This window comes from Amphiura filiformis, chromosome 19 (assembly GCF_039555335.1).
Source record: "Amphiura filiformis chromosome 19, Afil_fr2py, whole genome shotgun sequence".
NCBI classification, from domain to species: domain Eukaryota; kingdom Metazoa; phylum Echinodermata; class Ophiuroidea; order Amphilepidida; family Amphiuridae; genus Amphiura; species Amphiura filiformis.
Window position 1 is genome coordinate 1,586,461 of NC_092646.1, and position 27,283 is coordinate 1,613,743.

Below are 27,283 nucleotides of genomic sequence, written 5' to 3' on the forward strand. Positions count from 1 at the left end.
ATTTTTTTTTTTTTAAATGCAAAAATAGCCACTAGTTTATTAATGGGTGTAGTACCCCCTTAATGATATATATTCCATGCAAATCATACATATAGCAGATCAATAATTACAGATCAAATAATGTAAAAAATAAAGCCTATACACTAACCCACCAGGAGATGTATGGGTTCAATACGTGAGACGGATCCCACGGCGCATTGTGATGGATTTTATTTCCCACCATGTACATGCATGATTTTTCATAGTAGGGGGAAATTATGTTTTGGCCTATTATTTATCATAACTCAAAAACTGCAAGAACTGCAATATGTAGCCAGTGGCTTCCTTGACTCATTTCCTCATGAATCACTCTGGAGAAATAAATTGTATTATTTAAGCAAAGTTACCAATACTGGAAAAAGATGGCCTCCGAACCGCCTTACAATTATATATCAAGCCTGAGGTTCCGAATAAGAAATACGTGATTCATATTTTGAACATTTCTGAATATATATATAGTTTCTAGGAGCTAGCAAATCCAATAGTAACCCAATATATTTAGTGTTAAAAGAATTTAACAAAATATGATATTCATATTTTGAGGCACGGGAAAGCTACCAAACAGGACCCATGGTAACCAAATACCGTAAAACCCCGTTTACAAGCATATAGTGTGCTTCTGATGAAAGCTACATTAATCCAGTCGCCATTATGGAGTTTGAGCAAATAAATTACGGATCCAAGCATATACAAACAAGTATTATTTTAAGACCGATCTATTGTATTGGTATATTAACGCTTGCTTCGAATTAATTAAGCTTTTATAAAAAAACACTATATATGCTTGTAGACGGGGTTTTACGGTATGGAATAATATAATTCAAACTTACAAATAAATGTTAAAGCTACTGGGCAAATATACAAAGGAATTGTAAAAACAACGAGACTTTCAAGAATCAAAAATACGATATTCATATTTTGATGCACGAAATTGTCTTAATTTCAATTTCAAAACTGAACCATATTGGGATAAATATGGTTTAGTTTTAAAATTAGGATTTTTTATTCCAAGTGTAAGGATACTTTTTTGGCGTAGTATAGTAACCAAAAACAGAGTATTTTACCAAGACCTAAGTGTTTAGTTTGCAGGTTATTAGGCTAATGTGCCCAAGAATAAAAAAGCTTTTTTTTTCATGTATCAGGTTTTTGATACTCGGTCCAAGACTTTTATGAATAGGTAGCTTTATTTCTTGAACCACGCTACGCGATTCCTATTGCTGTCGCCACCTAAGGTTTACTGCTGCCCAGCTACTCCATTGGTACTCTAGAGTACCCGTGTGGACTCTCGAGTACCCATGTAGACTCTAGTGTACCCGTGTGGACTCTAGAGTACAAATATCAGAGTCACAAGTACAGTATACACACTGGTACTTCATTGGTACTGCACTGGTACTCTAGAGTATAATCACAAAGTAGCTGAGCACCAGTATACCTCTGGGAATATAGAAGTGTATGCTTATGAAAGCCAAAAAATATTGATGATCAATAAATATTATTCTGTTCATAACTGTTCCCGCTTGCTTTCCTAATTGTTTGCTTCATTGAAATATACCCATTTTCATCTGCTTCTTTCTCTTGGTCTCCAATGACATCAATATATGATGGTGGGGATTGCATCCCTGCGGCACCTTGAATATTGTCCAAGTCGTCGTACAAATGGCCTGGATGTGGGCGGGATTGAGAAGGTATAGGCGCTGGCTTTCGGGATGAAATAGTCTCTGCTGTGCCTGGTCGTGTCCATTGAACATTATGGTTGGCGGCATACTGATCAAATGCCGCATTGTATAGTCCCTCCTCCTTTGGCAATGTGAGATTTGCTGCGCAAGTAACAGCAATAGCTGGCAGTTCGCCTCTGCTTGCAGGAGGTTGGCTGAATTGTAAAACAGAAATAATAGCATTGTGGGCAATTGAGTGCCCCAGTATAAAAACGGCCCATGGCACATTTTTGAAAAATAGAGGGCGCTGTTGAAAAATGTCAAAGGTTACCAAAGGTCATCCATACAAACATAACACATCATGAATGTAACTCGGGAATGTTGTCAATTTAATCTTTTAAGCATCAAATTTCTTATGTATTTTATTGAACATTCGTACATTTACAGTGCCGATTTCTCCCAATGACGAAAAATGTGCCATGGGCCGTTTTTATACTGGGCCACTCAATTATATTATCATCTTCAACATAAATAACAGCATTATTAGTAATATGGCTTAAATCAGTAGCGCAGAAGGGGGCCATTTCAGACCTCTATCACCGGGAAAGCCCGTTCAATCTATCAGGGAGGATATCGGCCTAAAATTACCATATGCGTCGTCTTTTTAGCTCGTTTAATAGTTTTCATTGGATTCAAATATCTAAAATATGATTAGAGAACAACAAAAGTCAATACGTACCTCTTTTTACAGCAGACCACAATTAAGACAATGATGAGAATCAAAATGACGATGCCTCCTCCAGCACCTCCTCCTATAGCTGCTGTATAGCTCACAACACCGCCTAATTAAAGTTGAAACAGAGCAAAAATATCAATTGAAGACCTCAAAGCTAAAACGGAGTTAAGTCCCAAAATCATGAAAAGTTAGTGTCCGTTTCTGCTACGCCCTCCGTGCAAAATATTTTCATAGTGAAGTTCATGTTGTGGAGCATTGTATCTACATGGACAAATGCACCTCCTTGCGTTGAAGCTACATGGACTTAACAACCGTATTTTATCATTTATTTATCTCGTAATGCACTCAATGTGACTTTACCCCAATTTAGTCTTCAATTTATCGACACATGGGAGTAAGACCTCGTATCCATAGGCTGTTCCTTGTGGCGTGTGCCCCTTGTTCCGTGTTTACTTCTTCCAATGTCAACGTAAACACGGAACAAGGGCACACGCCACAAGGGAACAGCCTATGGATACGAGGTCTAAAACACCGCCAGTTTGGATTTCAAAATGCAAAGACCATTGGTAGACTTTTCAAAATCTTGATATTTTTTAAAACATGAGTACTCACCATCTTCTGATTTACAAACAGGGTTCTCATCCGACCAAGTGCCATCGATTTGACAGAATGCCTGCTGCACCCCGCCTTCAAGCATGTATCCATTCGCACAAGCAAATTCCACCTTCTCCCCTGGTTCATAGATATCACCGGTGTGACCATGAGCAGAAATCACATGACCATTTTGTATGTCACCTGGGTACTTGCAGCCACTTGACACTGCAACAAAGCCATGTATTAGATATCGTTATTAAGGTTAATAACTATTCTAAACTGTAGCGATTTGATAGTTCGCAGTATCTTGCGAATGGTAGCGAGATTTGGTAAAAATTGCATTAAGCGAGAAGAATTCAAATCTCACAGATATACTTGTGTAGATCCTGTGGTTCTTGAGTTATGTTGTAGAGAAGGCTGAAACAACAACACTTTTGTAAAACGTACATAACTCATACACAAAAATAAATAAAGTTTTCAAAGTATATGATTTGTAGAATGAGGTTTTGCACAACATCAAAGTGTTATTTTATAATAATATATCGATTTAGATAAAGATTTTTTTGGCTGCTTTGACCAACAATACCTAGTCTACCCGTAAGCATACATTATTTTGAGAGAAAAGGCTACATAGTGCAAACTATTCTTTTCTGAATTGTTTTTCCACGATGAGCAATTTCAGGCTGATATGTTAAATACCATAGTGGTTTCAAGTGTTAGCCCACGGTACGTCACATATAGGCAAAATCATACGTTTTCTTAATACTCCAATCAACAATTTGGTGAGATCTTCAAAACTGGTATAAACTTTGACTGTCAACATCTCAAATTGCCCAAGTGAAGTAGATCAGTTGATTTATTTTTCATATTGGTTGTCTTAAAGGTGTATTTCGTGATCCTAGCATCCTCTTTTTATGAAAAAAAAACTTATTCCCAAAATTTCACTTGATTCCAAGATCTGCAAGAAATTCTTTTCTTTGCACATAAACATTATGTGTAGCCAGAGGTTTCCAGTGTTATAAAAATCTCAACTTTTTTGCTGAAAAGTGGGGATGAGGCTGTGGATCACGAAATGCCCTTTTAAGAGGCAAAATCCACCATAAACAAAATAGAAGACGTCACAACAAACTTAAACACACAAATGAACAAACAAACAAAAAAGAACAGTGTGTGGCACCCAGAATTTATCTGGTTCATCTGAATTGATAGGAAGAAAAAGGTTCGTGCATTATTTTTAGTCCAGGCCCTGTCCTACAGACCCGTATACATTTTTCAAAGAGGAAAGTTTGAAAGTTGATTCGAGTAGAGTATGCATAGGTCTTCCAAATTCTACTAGGTGGAAAATTCCAAACCCGGGCAAACTCTGTATATGGCCATTTTTCAAAATGGCCGCCAAAATGCACTTTTGAACCAGGTAAAATGACAATAACTCTGAAACTACTTGACCTAGAGGGGTGATTGAGGTGTCTATCCCCACTAAATCAAGGGTGTCTAATTGAATGAAGGGAGTTTCATGGATGTCTGAGGTCCAGGACACCTGGAATCCAAGATGGCCGCCCGTAGCGACCATAATCATCATATTAGCCACATGATATGACACTAATTCGGAATCTGCCTAACCTACAAGGGTCATTGAGGTGTATATCCCCACTAAATCAAGGGTGGCTGAGTGAATGAAGGGGGTTTCATGGATATCTGAGGTCCAGGACACCTGAAATCTAAGATGGCCGCCCATAGCAACCATAAATCATAAAATTAGCCAGGTGAAATGACAATAATTCGGAATCTGCCTGACCTACAAGGGTCATTGAGGTGTATATCCCCACTAAATCAAGGCTGGCTGAGTGAATGAAGGGGATTTCATGGATATCTGAGATCTAGGACACCTGAAATCCAAGATGGCCGCCCGTGGCAACCATAATCATCATATTAGCCAGATGAAATGACACTAATTCGGAATCTGCTTGACCTACAAGGGCAATTGAGGTCTCTATCCTTACTAAATCAAGACTGTCTAATTGAATGAAGAGGGTGTCGTGGTTGTCTGATGTCTAGGACACCCACAATCTAAGATGGCCACCCATAGTAACCATATAATATTCACATTAACCAGGTGAAATGACAATATCTCGGTAAGGGGTGGTGCAATAATTATGTGTACCTGGGGGGGTGAATTCTCAAAATGGTCTGCCAAAATCGCTTGCCCCCCTTTGGCCGTGCCAAAAACCTTTGCCCCCCTTTGACGTGCCAAAAATCTTTGCCCCCACCCCCTTACACATGCAAGATTTTGGGGAACCCGAATTTAAAACCTTAAATTGTCTTAACATATAATGCGAGCGCAGCGCGCAGGAAATTTTGCATATTTGAACGTGTTCGTAACGTTTTCATACGCCTTTTTAAGGCGTAATATAGAAACGGTGCCCAAAATATCTGTGCCAAAAATTGCTTGCCCCCCCCTTTCGACCTGCCAAAAATCGCTTGACCCCCCTTTCGACCTGCCAAAAATGCTTGCCCCCCCTTTTGGCCTGCCAAAAATCTTTGCCCCCCTATAATTCACCCCGGGGTACACATAATTATTGCACCACCCCTAACTATTTAATCTAGAAGAGCAATGTTACAGGTGAGTAGAGATTGACAGACATGACAGAGGAAAAGGAAGAAAGTACATCTGAGATCGATGGACTTAATTTCCTTATTCCCAAGCCTGCTCATGCTCCTCCAGACCCTGAAAAATGTATCATTTGTCAAAAGAAGAGCAAGAAATCACAGTCACTTCAGAGTGGTGAAACTGGTAGGAAACGTGTACGAGCACTGAAGAAAAGTAGCTGAACTCAATGATGATGATGTTCACAAAAAGCTTAAGGTTCTTGGACCTGATTATACATTCAAGTACCTTAACATGATTGCATGTTATAAAAGGTATATACAAATACACGAAACGTCCACATACCACCAGAGGAACCTCAGGTAGATGAGGGTCCTTAAGACCACCTCATGCCAGTCACGCGCAGCACCGTCGTTCCCCGTCCAGGGCCTAGTAGCCAAACCAAACCTATTTATATTAACTGTGCGATATGTTGCTCTGATAGGGTACGAGTAAAAGAAACAAGGGTGCGGGAAAAATTTCGTAATAGAGAAATTACATTTGTAATAGAGAAATTACATTGAGGTTTTTAGAAGCAATGAAATCTAGGAAAGATGACGTCTTTATCAGATGCGCAGACTTGGCTACTCCTGAAGATGTATAATGTTGCTGACATTTATTGTCATAATAAGTGTTTTAAACAATATGTTACTTTATCAAATCAGGAAGAAAATGATGCAAGTCAAAATTCCCAACCTAACTCTAAACGTAATTCGTTCATGGAAGCTTTGTCTCACTTAGATCCACTTATTAAAGATGGGTACTATGGGTTTACCATTTCTGAAATAAAGAGATTTCATGTTGTGTTTAGGAAAGCATGATATCGTACAGCTCAACTGATCATACTTTTCCTACATTCGACCTTGCATGATTTTTGAGTTGACACAGTCATGAAAATAACTATAGATACTTGACAGACCATTAGTAGCCCAGTTCTGAACCTTTTCATTGATCATTCATAACAATAGGTATCTATGGATCAAGATAAGAAGGGATTATAATATATCCGTAACCTTGATATTATATAGTACATCTCGAGGAAAAAGTGCAATGGACATGTTTTCATTTTATGTTTCAAATATCCCGCGCATGAAAATTGAGTACATGTATTTATATTATATTGGTATTAACCCAAAATGGAAAATGGAACAATTTATTGGAAATCTGTTTTAACACATTTTTTTGACATCTTTTTCTGCACTGTATTATACCTAAATTCGTCGGCTGTATTCCATAGTGGCGTATAGTGATTTTTGGTCATTTTTTTGAAAATTGGCACATATGTTTTTAATGATGTTCTCTTTCATTTTTCTAAGTCTCATCAGTCATAATTAGCTAATTAATTAGTAATTAATTAATTAAATGTGGCGTATAGTTACAAAGTGACATTTTTGTATTCCATAGTGGCGTATCGACCATACGCCACTTTTTACACACATTTTATAATTATGAAATATCGGCAAAAATGAAAAACATCGTATGTCATAGTGGCGTACGCGTATCGGACCTATACGCCACTATGGAATACGAATGACGAAAAGTAACGCCATAGGGATTACACGGCGACCGAGGTGGCGTACGGTTAACGTAAGGTTAGGGTATTGCGTTTTGTTCGTTTTCCATAGTGACGTATAGTTTTATTGTCAGTTTGCCAGCAATAGTATGTATTTATTTCTTTTGAAAATATATAACAATAAAATCTATTTAGTTTACTACAGAAATTTCACATCATTTACAAAATATAATGAATGTCTGATTTACACAACTCGATTTTAAATTAGCATTTCTTCAAACCCGATTTTCTCGAAAAGTTGTTTATTCGCGGCGCCCCACTATACGCCACTATGGAATACGGACGACGAATTAAGAAATTTGATAAATATTCAAAGAAAATATAGGTCATCCAAAAATGTTGATTTTTACACATTTTGGGGCAAAAAGGAAAAATAAGCAAAAATATCAAAATCTGTTTAACAGCTTCATTCATCAAGTCATAACAAACGGCCTACATGCTTAATTTCTAATAAAATATTGAAACTGTGAAAAATATAGGTATTTATTGATTTTCATGTTTTTTCATGCAAATATGCTAATAATATGCAAATTATGAAAGTGCAAAATAAAGTTTCTACATAGCATACATCTTTCAAGTGTGATGTTCAAAATGACAGACATCAAAAAGAGATTCGATGAAATGTAAAGGTGTAGTAACAATTTTGGCATGGACTGTCTGGTTAGGCAAAGTACGGTAAGTTGAGCTGTACAGGTATACAATAGAGATGTTAAGAAATTTCTTGTGGACCAATATGGTGACAAGATAAGGTTCTGTCCTAGTCACCGTGTCAATTAACACGAAATGTGTTTTCCATCAGATATTAGCATAGAAATTGCTGCCAAAATGAGAGACATGAATGTTGTAAAGTCGTGTGAGGAAATTCTCAGAGACGCATAGACACTTCCTCTATTACAAATTGAATTTTTTCTCGCACCCTTGTTTCTTTTATTCGTACCCTATCAGAGCAACATATCGCACAGTTAATGTAAATATGCTTGGTTTGGCTGCTAGGCCCTGGACGGAGAACGACGGTGCTGCGCGTGGCTGGCATGTGGTGGGCTTCAGGACCCTCATCTACCTGAGGTTCCTCTGGTGGTATCTGTGTACCCGTTGTAACATGCATTAGTGTTATGGTACTTGAATGTACAGTTAGGTCCAAGAACCTTTTGTAAACATCATCTTTGAGTTCAGCTACCCCTTGTACACGTTTCCAACCAGTTTCACTACTCTGAAGAGACTGGAGGAGCGGGGGCAAGCTTGGAAATAAGGAGATTAAGTCCCTTTATCTGAGATGTACTTTCTTCCTTTTCCTCTGTCGTGTCTGTCAATCTCTACTCACCTGTAACTTTAACAAACAAAAGTTAACAATCAATAACGTAACATTGGTTATTTCATGTACCCTCCAGTCAAATCATTTGCAAGAGTTATAACTGTGGAAATATGCATGAGGTTGCTAAGGTAACCGCACCCTTGTTTATTGTCAGAGCAACATATCGCACAGTTAATATAAATAGGTTTGGTTTGGCTACTAGGCCCTGGACGGGGAACGACGGTGCTGCGCGTGACTGGCATGAGGTGGGCTTAAGGACCCTCATCTACAAGCAGATTCCGAATTATTGTCATTTCACCTGGCTAATTTGATGATTTATGGTTACTATGGGCGGCCATCTTAGATTTCAGGTGTCCTGGACCTCAGATATCCATGAAACCCCCTTCATTCACTCAGCCAGCCTTGATTTAGTGGGGATAGACACCTCAATGACCCTTGTAGGTCAAGCAGATTCCGAATTATTGTCATTTCACCTGGTTTATATGATGATTTATGGTTGCTATGGGCAGCCATCTTGGATTTCAGGTGTCCTGGACCTCAGACATCCATGAAACTCCCTTCATTCACCTAGCCAGCCTTGATTTAGTGGGGATAGACACCTCAATGACCCTTGTAGGTCATGCAGATTCCGAATTATTGTCATATCATCTGGCTAATATAATGATTATGGTTGCTACGGGCGGCCATCTTAGATTCCAGGTGTCCTGGACCTCAGACACCCATTAAACCCCCTTCATTCAATCAGACAGCCTTGATTTAGTGGGGATAGACACCTCAATCACCCCTCTAGGTCAAGTAGTTTCAGTGTTATTGTCATTTTACCTGGTTCATAAGTACATTTTGGCGGCCATTTTGAAAAATGGCCATATACAGAGTTTGCCCGGATTTGGAATTTTCCACCTAGTAGAATTTGGAAGACCTATGCATACCCTACTCGAATCAACTTTCAAACTTTCCTCTTTGAAAAATGTATACGGGTCTGTAGGACAGGGCCAGGACTATTTGAGTTGAAGCTGTGACTACTCTTCTTTACACAATTTGTGTTTTATCAATTTGAAGTTGCCAGTTCCCAAGCTGTATGTATTATATCACAATGACCCTAAAATAACCTCCAAAATGGACCAATAGGGAACTACGCGGTGGTCAAAACCTCAAATGATCCAATTTAGTTTTAGCGGCATTTCAAATAATTTGTCACGAAAATGTAAAGTTTGCCAACAGTTGTGAAAGACATATGCTTGTTTCAGCTGCATTTATAGTAAACTTCTGAAAAGGACAATATATGTGTCACAGAAGTCGTCATTCATCCAAAATAGGACAATACTACTAGTTCCACGTGTTCATTACCGTGCCCATCAAGGGAATGAAGAACACTCGGTCAAACAGTATTATCACCGTCCTTAAATGCTATATCAAATATAAAAACAATAAGCCCTTTCTATCAACTCCCAAAAATTAAATACAAAGTGAGAATAGCATTTTGTTCAGATTTGTATAAAACTATAATTTCCTTGTTCAGTAGTACGAATGTAGAAACGTTATTTAGACGACAGAGATAGAAAGATACCATTTGATATCTTATTAGTAATGTTTTCTGATTTTCCAATTCTATATTATTTATTCTATATTATGTACTTACAGAACTGGCAGATGTTACCAATGTATCCATTCGGACAAGTACAGATAAATGCGTTGACCTGGTCGACACATTGTCCTCCATTTTGACACGGGAAAGACGAACACTCGTCCAAGTCTGGAATTAATGTAAATGAATACACAATAAATTTCGGTACTAGAGAAAGCGCACTTGGCGCAATGCTGAGCATGAATGCGAAGTGTGTTTGTATGTACACTACTTACAATAAATTTAATTTTACATTCTTTCTGTTATATTCTCATGGTGCTGTAAGTGTTTTTCAGTGTTTTGATACATCAGTAAGTGTTCTATTGCCTTACTGTATGAAATGAAACGCAATTGATTTACACTGAGGGTAAATGCTTTATATTTGAAAAAATGCTAACAAACCATCTGCTCATTTATTTCTTTGAGTATTATGTTTAATGTATGAAGCGTATAGATTACAAGATATAGAGTTTTTAGAATTTGTGATTGTATTATACAGAATATTTCAAAGGAATAATCCTGTACGATAACCATTTACCTTTCATATTTGTACAACTATGCCAGAATGTTCGGAATAGAGAGTTTATGCCAATTGCACAAGACTTAGAAATATATAATATAGCATACCTATGCATGTGCTGATGCCATCTCCATCAAAACCAGGTTTGCATTTGCACTCATAGGTACCTAATCTGTTGGTACAATCCGCATTTTCGTTACACACATATGGGGTCTGTTGACACTCGTTGACATCTGTGGAAGAGATTGATGTGAATAGCCAGTGGTGGCACCAGGGGGATCCCCCAACATCTTTCTTTGTTCTCCTATCAGAACCAATAATCACTGAAAATCCACTAGTTTGGGCTAAAGTCACCCAATTTTAGGAACACTTCCCGATTTTTGCCCCCCCCCCCCCGCATTTTATTTAACTTTGCCTCCCCCTCCGAAAAAAATCCTAGCGCCGCCACTGTATATTATTTAACTGGTCGGCATTTAATAAAGTTGTTTTGAGAGCATTCTCAAAAGTTTTCTATTGAGTTTTACCTGTGCGTTATACCGTCTCCTTGATAGCCGGACCTGCATTGACACATGTAACTACCAAATGTGTTCGTGCAGTCTGCAGCTGAATCACAAACAGATGGTGTTTGAAGACATTCATTGACATCTGAAAAAAGAAATTATTATTTGATTGATTGATTGATTAATTGATTGATATGCTAATTGATTGGTAAGCGGATGATCGATGGATGGATTAATGGAATAATTTTTCCAAAAGAAAATGCTGACTGTATACTTAGTCGTGGTAGAAAGGCAGTTAGGCAGACTGCCCATCATAAAAATCTTTATTTCTCGATAAAAAATCTCTCTTAGGATCCTGGTTTTCTTCATATCGGGACAAAAATAAAACCATCTGGCCTTTGCCTTATTTGCAAGGCCTGGCTGATTACACACTCGACTCACCTATTTGGCATATGTCTCCTTGATACCCAGTCCCGGTGCAGTTGCATTGATAATAGTCTATTTCATCAATACACATTCCTTTGTTGTTACATGGGTTGCTGACGCATTCATCTATTGTATCTGGAATTGAAATAAAAAACAGAGTTACATTAAGTATTACATTAGGTTAAGTATTGTTCCATTAAATGTTGGAAAAAGTGTAAATATATGTGTGTGAACGTAATCCGCGCAAAGTATCTAAATTTACATTAAAAAAAATCGACTGGTAATCAACTCAAAACACGGACTCTCCGAGTATGTGGAGAGTTTCCTTTCCATTTGCCATAAATTAATGGAAATTCTCTTTTACCGATCCTTGGTCAGGCGAGTTTTTTTTTGTAAATCACGTCCGTGCTCTCACTGCCTTGCCGTGTGCGTAAGCGACCACTCATACTGCATTTACTGTTCATTTTCCTATACACAATACACAGTGCTCTTTCCCATTGACGCGTGACCTCTACAAATAGCCTACGTTAAAAGTATGGGGATTTGCCTAGTTAACGTCGCTGTGTGAAAAATAACCAGCCGATATTAAAAGTACTCTTCTAAAATTCTAGAAAATATAGTTTTGTAACATGTCCGAAATTTTTAGCTTATTTAGATGTTTGGAAATATGCGTACTTTGGTGTTTTAGTGTATGTTATAGGTAATAGTACATTGCCTAGTTAACGTTGCTGTGTGAAAAATAACCGGCCAATATTAAAAGTACTCTTCAAAAATTCTAGAAAATATAGTTTGGTAACATGTCCTAAATTTTTAGCTAATTTAGATTTTTGGAAATATTCGTACTTTGGTGTTTTCGGAAGGATATGTAAACGACAGATAACACCAAAAAATATGAAGAAATTATTTCCAAACCGTATTAAGTCAACAATCGTTATGTTGCTCATTTTCAAGAATGCTGGTTAACAAAAAGCAGGCCATTGTCTCATTTCGTGAACAAAGGTCCAGATACCATTGTTTCCTTGCGTTTCCTTTATAATCGGTTACCCAACTGAAGCTATAAATACCAGCTCATTGCGATACCGCACATATAAAACAGACACATGTGCACAACCAGAGAAGATCTGATTTAATCAGTTGAGCTGTTTTCAGTGAGTGTTATCTTGGTTTAATAGCTTTTAATGGGGTTTAAGTCCTGCAAAGGTCGCGGTGAATTCTACTGTAGACATGACTGCATCATGTTAGCCAGATTGCCCCGACCAATCAATGCAGTTAATACCAAGCGTGGCGATATTAGAAGAGGCTTTTCTTGATAACATAGAGATAACTTGCAAGTCGCGCGGAATAGGAATGACCGTGTCCAAATTTGAATTGACAACGGGCGGGGCTATAATTGAAACAAAAGTCACCGTACATAGTTTCAAAATTATTTGAATGGAATATTTGTAACAAATCAAACAGTCTCGTAGACTGGCCCCCAGTCTCGGTTCGGTTCCATCTCTGGATAATGTACATGGAACAAAAATAATTACATAATATGCCCTATGAAAAAAATCCCCCCCTTATTTTCCTCAATGCCAAAAGTCCATTCCTTTTCATCCACAAATCGACGCCACTGATTACACACACAGTCAACCATGCAGCAGTATAGAAATTTACTCGTATTATAAGCATGATAAGTGAACGCGAAAGTCCATTGAGCGCTGATTCCTCGACTGATCCAATCTGTTGGAGATCTCCCTTCCAAATAATCGTTCAACGGTGATTCCGATGTCAATTACGAACGCCCCGCCCCAGTTTGAATTCAAATATGGTAGCAAAAAGCTATGCCGCGGGATGTGACGCAAGATCGGATGGGACACTTGTCAACAACTGAGAGGTATTGAGCTCAACTGGCACGCGTCTGATAGACCCATGGTACGCGCAATAATAAAAGGCAACCACTCGACTCGGACTTAGGCATATTGTCGATATTGCGTATATTATCGCGTGCGGTTTGCAAATGTTTGCACATTATTTAGCTAGGGAAGCAGTGCGCCTGACCCAGGATGGGTAAGTGAATTCCCACAAAATGCTGGGTGCTGGAAGGCAAATTGCTTACAGACTGGGAGGGTCCATGTATTGGGTTGATTTTTAATGCTATGTAATCTACATTACCAGTCGTTTTTTAATAGGGTCTATGGTTGCAGGAGGCCCATGGACAAGGAGCAGTGCAGGACTCATTTATATTCTTCTTAATCACCACTTATTTCATTTCCGCATTTGTGCGGGCCCCCTGAATACTTGGGACCACTGGACTTCGTGCACCCTGTCCACCCGCTTGCCACCTCTCTGTATGGTTGCATACATTACTCCTATCGAGGGATCCGAGTATACACGAGTGGTTGAACAAGACTTCTATTCAAAGATGCAGTTATCATCACCGGTTATCATCCCTATTTCAAGCTATATAACTTCGGAGGAATTATCCCTAAGAGAGAAGTGTGTTGCCTAAACATTATTTACAAGAATAATCAACATCTAAGCCCTGATGACCGTTCTTCCATGACCAAATGGATAAGATAACCAATTATACCCGTAGTGTACCTGTGAATACGTGTAAACCTCCTGCTCGCTCAAACACAGATGATCCTACCGCTATTGCCTGTTGTCCACCATATTTGTTATATCTTACGATCTTAATTAACGCCCAATCCGACCAATAAATGTATTCGTCATATAATCCAATATCGAAAAAGTGAAGGTCCGGAATTTCTGAAGTCGGCGTGAATTCAAACAGTTTTCTTCTGTCTCCACCATCCATGTCTGTTGTTTCAATGGTGTTAACGCCAGCGTCACACCAATACATTCTGTTTCCTGTATGTAATTAAAATGGTGGGGGTATGAACGTTTGGACAGTATTTTTTGTGGGACATAAGAGCACATCAGACATAGTGAATTGCATTCTGAATACGACGGCTAACCTGGTGAAAAAATTAGTTTGTCTATATCATTCCCGTCGAGTCGTGCCACTGTTTTTCCACGAAGAATGTCCTTCTGATACCAAATAATTTTGATTTTTTTTAAATTCGCGATATAATATACATATTATGGTAAATGATTAAAAATTGATATTTTTGATATTTAACAGTCCTCGAAGTGAACTATATAAATCTAATGATATGTACTTAAAGTGTATGTAGCTGGGATGAAAAGCTGGACGATCAATTGGAAATTTTGACCATATATATCAATGAACACGGAAAACCCCCAACATGCATTGCGCATTTAGTATTAAATGATCAGCGAACCTTCAAGATCCAGGGCTAATCCATTTGGTAGCTCAAGACCAGTGTTTACAATAATCGTCCTCTCGCTTCCATCAAGATTAGATCTCTCTATCTTCGGATTGGCTCCCCAATCGGTCCAGAATAATCGGCTTATTTTAAGAAACAAAATTAAACATTCTTTAAATGTCGTGATTCTCAATTATATTTCTATTACTTACCATGCTTACAAGGTTTTTAATCTAATATTGTTCTTATTGAAACTGTATTGTTCTTTTATCCAATTGTTACCAATTATATCTAGAACAGTACAGGTGGCTTCCGTGTAATCAAAAATACGCCAGTAGAAAGGGGTGTATCAAAGTTGTTACTATTAATCAAGTCATTATCAGTGTGAGCACTAGGGACACGTGGGGTATCTTTGACAACTTGGCTTCTGCCCGGTATCCCTTCTAACGACTGCTACTTACCCCCCAGCAGAATCCACCACAATTGCCCTGGGTTTATCATGACCATCCTGTAGAATAATTTGTTGTCCACTGCCATCTAAATTGGCTCTCCCTGTTGTATTGGTCCCTGTATCTGTCCAGTATATGTGTCTATTTACCACATCAATAGTTAGACCATCAGGAACTGAAATTAAGATTAATTTAAAGTCATAATGTATGATTTGGTCAATTGTTAATTTTGTTATTCATTGGCAAACATTATTACATAATATTATTGCCAAGGAAAGTTTTCTGATCATGTTAGCCGAAATAATGAGGTAAAATGAAAGAAATCCACTTAGCCGCTTCACTGTGGAGCTCCATGAGACACAAATCTGTGATCGGTTGAAAAATCCTTGAAAATTCTGTGATCCAACACAGATTTTTCAACCAGTCTATATTTTCATAGAAAAATGTCTCCTAGTGCCGGATAATTGGCGAATAAAACCAACAGGAATCCTCGGTTTTAATCAAGAACTCTTAAATTTGACTATAATTAAAGCACTTCAGGCTTATAGTCTGTATACCTTCCTCAAGTCAGTAATTTAGATATTGTTTTTTATTGTATCTCTAAATATAATAATTATACAGTATATAATAAGTATACATTTTCAGAAAGGAAATGATGCAATAAATCCAACTAGCATAACAATGTTTTAGAAAATCTCAAAATTTTACTGTACTAGCTGGAGGAAGGTATACGGACTATAGGGTAGTTTAAAGTACACTATTGAGTATTAAAATCGTGCAAAAAGTAGACATTAGAAATATTTAGTGCTTCCTTGTGAGCAAATTAAATATTATTGCTTTAATAATTAATATAATAATGAATTGCAAAAAGAGTGAAATTCCATAGCCGTGGAGTGGATGCTTCCTGGCTTGATCTGCAATCGACGTGTACAGATGAAGCAAGTTGTTGTTTGCTGTATCCTCTTCTTCCCAACCAATATCCCAGACCGTGCAAAGGATATTGTCAGCAACGCATATAGTGTTTGACTATTTATCAGTATGTGTTTGTCCCTCGTGTCTACCTTGTATAATTATGGAAATTGTTCTTACTTGTTAAAAACCCCACCACAACTTGTTGTTCGGTACCATCTAGTTTCGCTCTACTAATGATGCGACGTCCAACATCAGACCAATACACTTTGTGCTCGACGGGATCAAAATCTACAGCGACAGGTTGAACAATATTTTGAAGCGGAAGTGCCTCAAACTCGAGTGTGTCAAGAGGTGCTGCCCATATTCTAGAATTAAACAGGTCGGCCACGAAAATTGCATCTCCTGCAAACAATAGCCAAACAGAACTTGTAACATAAATTGTATCTTATTTGGCCCTAAACACGGTGCTTTTTGGACTCAAAGGGAAGATGTACAGCTTGAAATATTCTTCTAGTAGGATTTTAGTGGGTGGTGAGAAGTTCCCCGCATGGAAAAGCGCACGGAAAACCTGCTTATGTTGTCAGTCACTTAGTGACAGATAGAAAGCAATTAGGCAAACTCAAGTTGTGATGTAGAAATGAAAATTTGTTTAAGGCACATGTAACGTTATGCAAAGAGCAGTTTAATCCTTCAATACCGAATTAATGGCAATGAACAATTCCATTTAAAACACACACTACCCACGTGGAAGATTTTGGAAATATATTTCACAGAGGGAGTATGAATTTCAAATGGAATGAACAAATTAGCAGCTCCGTTTAAAAATCACCCTCTCTCAGTGGAAGATTCAGATTCTCAGATGGTGTATGAAATTCAAATGGAGCTGCTTAATGTGCTCATTCCATTTGAAATTCATTTTAAATGGAATGGCCCAATTTTTGTATAATATGTACTTAATAAACAAATAAGTAAAGGTATAATGTGCATATCGTCGTTGGGCAGACAAAACCAACTATGTGCATTTTTGACGTTTGAAATCATAATATCCTATGTAAAAATTGTTCTTTTAGAACCTCATAATGTGCAAATTAGCGTGCAACAACAAAGCACCCTATTGCCATCATGTGCACACTGAATTCACATTTCCTTGGTGCATAGATTTTATAGAAGTAAAGGCAAAAGCTGAAGCAAAAACAACACATCACATCACACCATTATCACATCGTAATGCCTAAACTATATATTCAGAATTTTAGTTCCAGGCAGTGTTAATACTAAATCCAATTTGTGTATAGGATGAAACTGGGTCTAAATTTTCAATAGATTGTTTTGAATTCAGAGGTCAACCGCACGAGTGACAATAATTATGTACATACATACTTGCAATCACATGACCGGCAACAGTAACAGCAATTAGAAAGATGTAGGCATTCAATCTACCCATAATGGTGAGGCATCAGGAAAATGATTGGTAGTTCTATGATGATATACCTGCCAATACACATAATTGAGAAAGATTTTTAGAATGTGGACCTGTCCTTGTTTCCCGATCGGTTGTTGTTGAACACATTCACATCAAATAGAATACATTAAAGACCCATTCAGTGATCCCAAGCGTAAATTGTTTACAAATTGCTAAAAGAGGATAAGTCATTCAAATTGTCATTTGGTATTTTTGAAATGAAAAAAAAGGAAAAAAACAAAGAAAACAGCAGTATCGACGAAGTTGAAGCCCCATTCAAATACATGTAGCTAATTTATATACTGTCAGTATATAAATTACAGATTCATATGTAAATGCCTTATTTTGTCTAAAATACACGGTTTTCGGCTGGACAACAGGGAGGCTATATTAGCACATCTATAACAATAACAAAGGTACCAAAATCTGAATTTGGATGATTTTTAAGATCGTCCGGATGAGCAAATCACTGAATGGGCCTTTAAGTAACAATTATTCACCGACACCATTCGCAGATCAACGAAATCAATTCAAAAATATTTTTGTGAACTACTTACCTGCAATACATGTAGGCCTATCTGCTTCTTTCGCCTTTCTATGCAAAAAAAAACAAAACGAAAATCTCTGAATTTCTTTTCCTTTTGTTACTTGAGCACCTGTCCTGTAAAATTGATGGTTGCGTGTCGTGTTGTATTAGCTATACAGACTATTAGAGAATATTGAGTCTGAACTTCTTTATTCTTTTTCACCAGCCTGTAGTATCGCAACAATACAAACGCAAGTATATATTTGCCTGGTAGAAATATTTGTTTGTTGTTAGGGGCTGTACAATAAATATGTGCCCCAGGGAGCACAAACTTTTCAGTGACAATGCTAAATTTGCTTGCCCTTATTCTTGGTGTGCAAACAAATTATTGTTCCTACCTTATTTGTGCCACTTAAAGCAAAAATTAGGTTCTGTCGGTGTCTGATGACTTGGAAGATGCCAAAATTGGATGACCTGGTATTTCAAATCGCAATGAAAAATGAAAAAGTGCATATAATTTTAACATTTTCATTTCTTGTATTTTATTTCGTAATATACAAATGGATCTAGTAATCAGTATCGCTTGACCCAATGTAGTGATGATTATCGCTTGACCCAATGTAGTCCGCACCTCCCCCAATACTAATTTTCTCCCATTCCTCAAGACACATATTAATTGCACCGTCCCTTATCATGCTTACATTGTTCAACTTCTGTGATACTTCCTGCAACGCTATATAGCATGTACACACGTATTACTATAAGAATTGCTGAAAATATTTTTTGACTATAGTTCCTTCAATACTGTATTAATCCTTTGAACTGCTATTGACAAAAGTCACAAAACCTCAAAGTCTTTTTTGACCTGATGTGTAGTTGCCAAAACCACAAAGTCCTTTTTGATCTGGGTAAGACAACTGACCTATCTACTTACCCGATATGAATAATAGACGTCTAATTAAAGCGCCTCATTAATTTGCCAAACCAGAACTTCCCAAAGATTCCAGAAAACCATTTTTGAAACAGCCATAGATGTGCTAAATTAATTGCAAAAGAGAAATCAATCTGATTATATAAAGTAAAAATTTTACTTTTGAAAAGGTGATATAAAAAGTAAGTAATTGATCAAGTGAGTCTGCAAGAAAATAAGCTCAACCCTCTCCATGAGGCTGTCGACTTTTCAAATTTTTGTTTAAAATTTCAAAAATGTCAGAATTGTACATTTGCATTACCATATTTGGCATCAGCATGAAAAATACATTAACATGAGTACAAACAAGCCTAGTATTGGTTCATACGTGAGCGACAAGCGAGCAAGCTGGGAGAGTGTATACACATCCAGCGCAATTAACGCCAAGACGAATACATGCAAAATACCATGTTCCACAACAAAAGACCGGTTCAATTAAATTTTAGCGTTTCTTTTATTTTCATGATCAGGACAACAAGGTTGAGAGAAATACGAAAGAGCAATTGTAACTTAGAAACAAGGCATTATTCTTGTTTAAATTAGTCATTACGTTTCAGATTTAGTGTTTGTTTCTGAATACTATAATTTGATGTCTAATTCAGACAATTTAAACTGAGATATACATATCATAATACGTGACTGTCTGTATAAAGTTAGCAATGCCTCACCCTGAGTATTAGCAAGTCAGTTAGTAGGCTAGAAAAAAATAAACTTTGTAAAAATGATTCTGACTTTTGCGAGGTGAATTAAGATATAACTTCTTCACTTGTTGTCTTTAATAGGAATATTATATATAGGTAACTTACAATAATTACCATGATTACTGAGGAATTAGTCCAACAAAAGTAGTTGTTGAATGGCTATTACGTTTTTAAAAATTTCGTGGACCTTATATGATTTTATTTGTTTTAATATTTGTTATGCTCACTATATACCACTGAGAGCAATAATAACCAACTACGGTCTGTACCCGTGATTCTGACTTAATACGAGTGTTTTGCAGTATTGTACTCAAATCACACGCACTTGTCACGCCAGACAAACGCGAAGGGTCTCTGACGGGGATTCCCCAAATATATAGTTGAGTACATAATAATAAAGACATGACCTGGCGATAAGTACTAAGCCTAATAAGAAGAGACTAACCTGAACCTTGTACATAGTAAGAAACAAAAAGTCTCAAGGACTGACATGTTTTGATATAATGCTAATGGTATGTTATTGTTCTAATTTTGAAAATAATTTGGGGCACCATATTACATTTAACACTTGCCTCAAAAAGTGGATATAATCAACTTCCCTTCGAATGCGGGCGTACTTTAGGGTAGTAGTGGATGTTTGTTGGATGTTGTTGTTGTTTTTTTTCCTTTTTGGTTCTGCCCCTTGCCTACCAACCTGTGTCAAAAGTTGTTTATCACTCTCAGCAAGCAAACATGCACCCTTTAATACCCGAGTTATCAATGACATCGAGTGCCATGTACAGATCGTATTTGTGGTTACAGTATTCTATTGCAAGAGGCAGCCTTTTTGTATTCTATTGCAAGAGACAGCCTTTTTTGTATTCTATTGCAAGAGGCAGCTTTTTACTGTTTAAATCGAATATATTATGAGTATATGAAGAGTTTGGTTCCAAAATTCCAAAGGCTGCTTGTGGAATTTTTATTTGAAGATATTCCTAAGAGTAGCAGCCACAAACACAAACCGTTTTCGACATCATTCGTAAAAGGTTATAAAAAGGTTGTCAGAAAACGTTTTAATGTCGGGTTATATAAAGGGTATATTAAGGGTATAATACGTTTTCATAACATTAAAAAACATTTTTTGATTATCTACTGCCCAGCAAACACAAAATGTTTTACAGAAAACGTTTAAATGTCGGGTTACATAAAGGGTATAAAAACGTTTTAATAACATTCCAAAAACATTTTTGAAAACTTGATACAAAACATTCTAAACAGAATGTTATTTTGGGGTTGAAAATGTTTGCCCAAAATATTTGCAATAACGTTTTAAAAGCGTATTTCATGACCTTAATATAACCCGACATTTGAAAAAATGTGGTTTTCTTTTCAAAACGTTTTAAATGTTATTAAAACGTTTTGAAAAAAATATTTTAAGAACATTTCTGTGTTTACTAGATGCAAATATTTTAACATAATGCTATTTAAGTGTTGACAAAATATTTGGCAAAAAATGTTTGCAAAATTAGTTTAGAATAACATTTTGAAATTTTTTTTTAAATATTGTTGTAGTGTGTTTTCATACAAAACGTTTTAAAACGTTTTCATGACCTTTATATAACCCGACATTTTAATGTTATTAAAACGTTTTTACCAAAAGCCAAAATATAACTTATTTAAAACGTTTTTAAAACGTTTTTGTGTTTGCTGAGAGTAACCTTACCAATGCAATAAATAACATTAGAGCAGTAGAATAGTTTTTTGGTTACCTTTAGAAAAATTATTGCAAATCTCTTTAACCTCCCACGTGCGAAGAAGAAAACAATAAATATGATTTTTTATATTGAAAATATTTAGAGCATAAGCTTGAGTTACAAATATATCCATTCCAATCGTTAAATGTCATTTCAACTTTAAAAATGTAAAAATATACCAGAAAAATGTGACACAAGGCAGCTATTGGACTTAATGCCTTTTGGAAACAAACTCTTCATATACAGTTTTTTTAAATTTTACTTGTAGCATTGACAGTCTGGAGTAATTTGACACAAAAGCAAATCAAATAAATACAAACAGACATAGAAATTCTATAGATCTGGGAAAATAATTATTATTCCAAATCAATCTTGTCGTGTCAATAAACAACAACAATTCACAATACTTTTTATGCAAACTCTATTTCATATCGAGGGAAGTTGAGATAATCATTGTCATGGACTCCAATGGAAATAAGCGCGGCTTTCCAGGGTTTATCCAGTGTTGCCAGATACAAATACTAATTACAGCAACAAGCGTGTATTGCAAAAAAACACGCACGCATAACGGTGGTATCATGTTTACTGGGCATAGTGTCATAATTATGTATTATAGCTTGAACATTATTTGAGAAAATGTCAAAAATGTCCTAAATAAAATAATATAAAATCAAATCAAATACTAGAATTAAAAAAATACAAAGCTCTACCCTTCGGTTTGCGTACCAGTTGCGTCCCCTCTAATCCCGGACAACTCCACTGACTGCACATTCTTCGCCTTCGCAAAGGTCAAAGTTGATCTTTGCCTAAACATTCGTACACTTTGACTTTTAAGTATTTTGTTGCTTAATATGAAATAAAGTTACTTTTTAATGATAAAATAGTTTAAGTATCGTGCCAAAAAATAGGTGGCCTAGTCCTTCCCTAATTCTAGAGGTTTGAATGTTTGATGGCTAACATTTGCCACAAAAGATGGTCCCACAATAACCCCAATCATTTGGTAGTTTATTTCAGCGTCTTAGACCCAGGATTCAGCGTATACACAACTCTTTTCCCCAGCCGATGCGACCAATAACCCGGGCCAATAACAGGTACGTTTGCACCAGTGGCGTAGCGTCATAGGGGCACGGGGGGGATTGGGGGAGGGCACGTGCCCCCCAATCGATCTGAAATCTTTTTTTATCCCATAGGAAGACGGCTTGTGCCCCCCCCCCATCAGACCCCCAGCCCCCTCCCCCATCTGATGACCCACGCTACGCCACTGGTTTGCACAATATTAAAATTATTGTGTTCGGTTATGTCTAGCTTGTAACTGCTTCAATATAACAGCAACGACAACGTTGCATGAGGCAAAATTGCTGCCCCCTTGTTGCAACAGCGACACACACACGAGAAAACGCCAAACTAAATACTAGTGTTAATTTTTTTGTCTTTTCAACAGATTCCTCATGTGCACCTGCTTCAACATACTCAATTAAAACTACGGGATGTCCAGATTCTATTCCAAGAGGCAAAGATGCAAGAGAAGGACTCCCCTTTCTTCCTGAGTGTGAGAAGGACAACATGAAATGCCAGAGGATGATTTAAGGAAGCCCCATCATGCACTGTAAAAGTGTTATCACTAGAGTTTCAACTGCCACTTTACTTTTCAAATCCCATTGAATTCTGTGCAAAAGATGTTGTTTTAGAATTGTGTGTGTGTGTCATTATTACTTGGTCGATTTCAGATCTAAAGTGATGTATGCATAAAGGATAATTCTGTAGATAACATAAAATGTGAAATCGACCAGCTTTTTGAAGGGGTTTTTATTGTAAATATATCTATTCAAATTTAACCATGCACGTCTATGCAGTGGGCGGGCAGTGGTGTCATGTTCACTCACACAGCTTTGCTAACCGCAAGACTTGCTGGGTAGTGCTTAAATCATCCTCTAATGAAATGCTTGCTTTGTTTCTTTCACCTACTCCTTACATTTTCTAATCCGGCAACTGATGACTATTACGAAATTACCGGAACATGAGTGAGAAAATCGCAGTATTGCGCGCTGGCCCATATTAAATACCAAAATTCACATTCATTTAGGGCTAAGATATGAAAATGTTTCACTTGCTTCGCGTGCAAATATTTCCAGTAAAACGGGCATAAAATATGCTCGTCCCTCTTAGCTTTTCGCCAGCCCATAGGGCTGGTACCTAATTCTGAGATGGGGTTTGTGTACACTAAAGATTAGCTAAGAATGTAGCCTTCTTCTATTGGTATGAATTATTTTCTTTACTTCTCGTGGTGGAAATGTTTTTGATGTCTACTAATTCGATTTGCAAGGAAAAGAAAGTATGTTTTGCCGTTTCAACGAACGAAAACGATTGAGTATTGCCAAAGTTATGTTTGAATTAATTATGACTTAAAAAGTTATCATAGGTTAGGCCTACACATATAAACATAAACTTGTTCAGCAATCAGCATATCAAACAAATGACATGGTCAACGCGGGGGATGATCACGAGGTCATATCAGTGGACTACTGAGCATAGCATGATGTTTGGTTGCCTGTGAGTGCATAATTGATATGTTGATAACAGATCTAATAATGTTGTAGAATCAAAATCTTCATTATATGCACCACATTGAAGTCAAAGTAATTATCTATCCTATCCTGTATCATGTTATGGATAAAATTGATTCAAAATGTTATTGATGATATTATTGTAGGTAACCTAGGCAAACCTTAGTTAACACATTTACTAGTCAGCGAATTCGCCGAGACCGGGGCCCCAACACAATGCATATTTACATAGAAATTTGAATTTTTTTCGAGAATAGGTGGGTGAAGGAAACCTACATAAATATGTTTTCTATACTTCACTTGACCCAAATATATGATTTTTTATGGTGATAATCAAGTCGCACATGGAATTTTAGAGGATTTTGATAGCAGTTCCATTAAAAAAGCTGCTATCGCCATGAGACTAAGATCTAGAAACACCCCGAAATGCCGTTTTGGGGAATTTTGCTAGCTGAATCTTTTTGATGAAAGTCAATCTTTGACAAGATGTAACTTTGCTACGGAAAGTGCTATGAAAAAAAGGTTTTCAGTTTTGGCTTAGTTTACTCAAGAGCTTTAATTTGATATATAAAACGATGCAATTTGATGGCAAATTTGAATTCACCTAGCATACCTAATTATTGCTATCTTTAACATCAGTTTTGTCTTTTCAACGGAAAAATCCGATTGAAAATAAAGTTTTTAGGGGCTAGCTATAATATTGAACAATATATCCCATATTTTGACATGCACTTATAGAAAATAAATAAATTATTGTCTTACTTTATAAAATATAAATACTGTAAAATGACACATAACTAAAGTGAGGCCAATTTCTATCTTTTTTATTTGATTCATAAAATTACATTCAACAAAATGATTGAAGACTGAGAAAACACACAATGGAGACTATTACAGAATGGAGTAGGTAAGATGCCATGTCCATAGCTTTGCAGGAGTTTCGGACTAACAATCAACAATACAGTTTAAAAGTGAAGATTGTAGAGAATGATCAGTCCTTTATCATGTGCTTGCCACTATCTACTTTATAGTAAACTATACATTGCGAAATAATATAAAATTATTTTTAAATAAAATGTGCATGTAAGTTGAGTTAACATAGCGAATTAACTAACAACTGCAGTGTATTTCTTGATTTTAATAATAAGCATGGGTAAAAAGCAGTAAAGACAAAATACAGAACAATTTGGAGTAATGAATTAAAGAGTTGACAGGAGTTAATGTTTTTGCTGTTTCAGTGTGCATGTTCTCACCATTGATGGTTTGGTGAACTGTCATGTAACATGGATGTAAGCGTGATCCTAAAAATGCCTTTCACGGTGACCCAAACTATTTACAAGACCTCTTCTGCATTGAGGCTGGCCTTCCCTTTTAAAGGAATTTTATAAAGCTCATGGTAAGGTATAGTAAAGATAATAACCCATTTACTTGATCGTTTTTGTTTTTGCTTTTTGCTGAGAAATAATATTTGTTATTATATTACGCCCCACTATTTATAGTGGTTGAGCAAGTATTTATAAGCTGTTATATAATATATATATTATTGGACTTCAAACAGTACCCATAAAAGGAAAGCAAAAGAGTACCTTATTTCGGTGCTGCACATGTCTCAATCAAACCGTCATAATTGGCGGTCATTTCAAATCATCCCCAAGTCAGCGAGGGTCAGGAATGTCCTGTCATTGTTAAAATAATTGGTTTTACATACCTAGACCAAATACAATGCGTTGTAACCCACCACTTGTACAGGGTTTAGCCAAAGCACACAAAGCCTAGAGCTATTTAAGCTCATTATCCTCTTCAACAATAGGATCATTGATTGGTTTAAAAGGTTAGTGGGTTTTTAGCGGGTTCGCCGTCGGACAAGTTTAGAACTGTCAAGCTTTCGTCAGGAGTAGCTCTGACTTCTTCAGGACAAAAATACCTAAGATTGAGACATGTAGACCGCCCCTTGTCTACTGATGACTCTAAAAAGAGTCGTTCACTGAAGACTGCCCCTTGTCAACAGAGAACAAGCAGATCTCGCCTATCTGCTAATATAAAGGTTTTGGTGGCTCTGAAAAGAGCCGTTTGCTGAAGAAGAAAAAAAACCACAAAAAACTAGTAGACTGCATATACTGTAGTAGAAGTATACGGCTTACCAGGAACCGTTTGGCCACTCATGGACCGATTGATTGATTGTATGAACGATGAGCGTTTATATCACTTAATTGCGGACGTGGTACAGATTAACGGCTCTGTGATTGGTTGTTTGAAAATAGAGAGCGCCACATTCGATGTAATAAGGATTAGTGGCTCTGTGATTGGTTGTTTGAAAATAGAGAGCGCCACATACGACTGATGTCTTTGCCGTCATTTCTATTGATAGTAGAAGTTTCATTAACTCTGATTTCCAACGCTTCACGGGTCAACCTCATCCCCAAGTGAGGTTCATGACCTTCTTTGCAAGCATGTTCAGCTAATGCCGAGCCTTCTTCTTTCTTTTGTCTTGTGGCTCTTCGGTGTTCAGATATTCTGACTTTTAGTGGTCGTTTGGTTTGGCCTATGTATTGCTCACCACAACTGCAAGGTATAGAGTACACACATGGTGCACGATCCTTGGGCAGAGGATCTTTTGGGTGGCTTAGGATGTCTCTTAATTTGGCCGACCTAGAGTAGAATGTTTTGACCCCTGCACGGTTTAGAAACCGACAGATTTTGTCTGATACACCTTTGATATATGGCATGAAGGTAACGCCTTTATGTTCATCGTCCACCAATTCTTCTGATCGTTCTCCTGTCTGTTTCTTGATTGCTTTGTGTATGAGGTTTGAGGGATATCCATTCTTGTTCAACGCTTTTTCAATGTGTTTGAGTTCGTCTTTTTGATGTTCTTCATCACACAGAGTCAGTGCTCTGTGAACCAGTGTATTGACAACACTGTTCTTGGCAGACATATGGTGGCTAGAGGTAAAATGAAGATATTGATCAGTATGAGTGGGTTTTCGGTAAATGGCGAAACTCAAGCTAGTGTCAGATCTCTGCACTTTGACATCAAGGAAAGGTATGCCACCTGCCTCCTCAATCTCCAT

The 27,283-nt window shown here is 37.0% G+C and overlaps 2 protein-coding genes across 2 annotated transcripts; both read right to left on the bottom strand.

Annotated features, from left to right (window-relative positions):
* On the bottom strand, window positions 1-18,506 carry LOC140141675 (pro-epidermal growth factor-like). Its single transcript, XM_072163587.1, has 13 exons — window positions 18,276-18,506; window positions 17,637-17,747; window positions 16,434-16,658; window positions 15,357-15,519; window positions 14,911-15,038; window positions 14,207-14,476; window positions 11,639-11,758; window positions 11,222-11,342; window positions 10,805-11,001; window positions 10,193-10,306; window positions 3,043-3,249; window positions 2,434-2,536; window positions 1-1,909 (listed from the first exon to the last, which is right to left on the bottom strand). Exons 2-13 carry the CDS (start codon window positions 17,698-17,700, stop codon window positions 1,522-1,524), a joined length of 2,100 nt encoding a protein of 699 aa, XP_072019688.1. The 5' UTR covers window positions 17,701-17,747; window positions 18,276-18,506; the 3' UTR covers window positions 1-1,521.
* Window positions 17,734-27,283, bottom strand: LOC140141676 (uncharacterized). The gene is made up of 2 exons (XM_072163588.1): window positions 26,923-27,283; window positions 17,734-17,747 (listed from the first exon to the last, which is right to left on the bottom strand). The coding sequence occupies exons 1-2, from the start codon at window positions 27,281-27,283 to the stop codon at window positions 17,734-17,736; spliced, it is 375 nt and encodes a 124-aa protein (XP_072019689.1).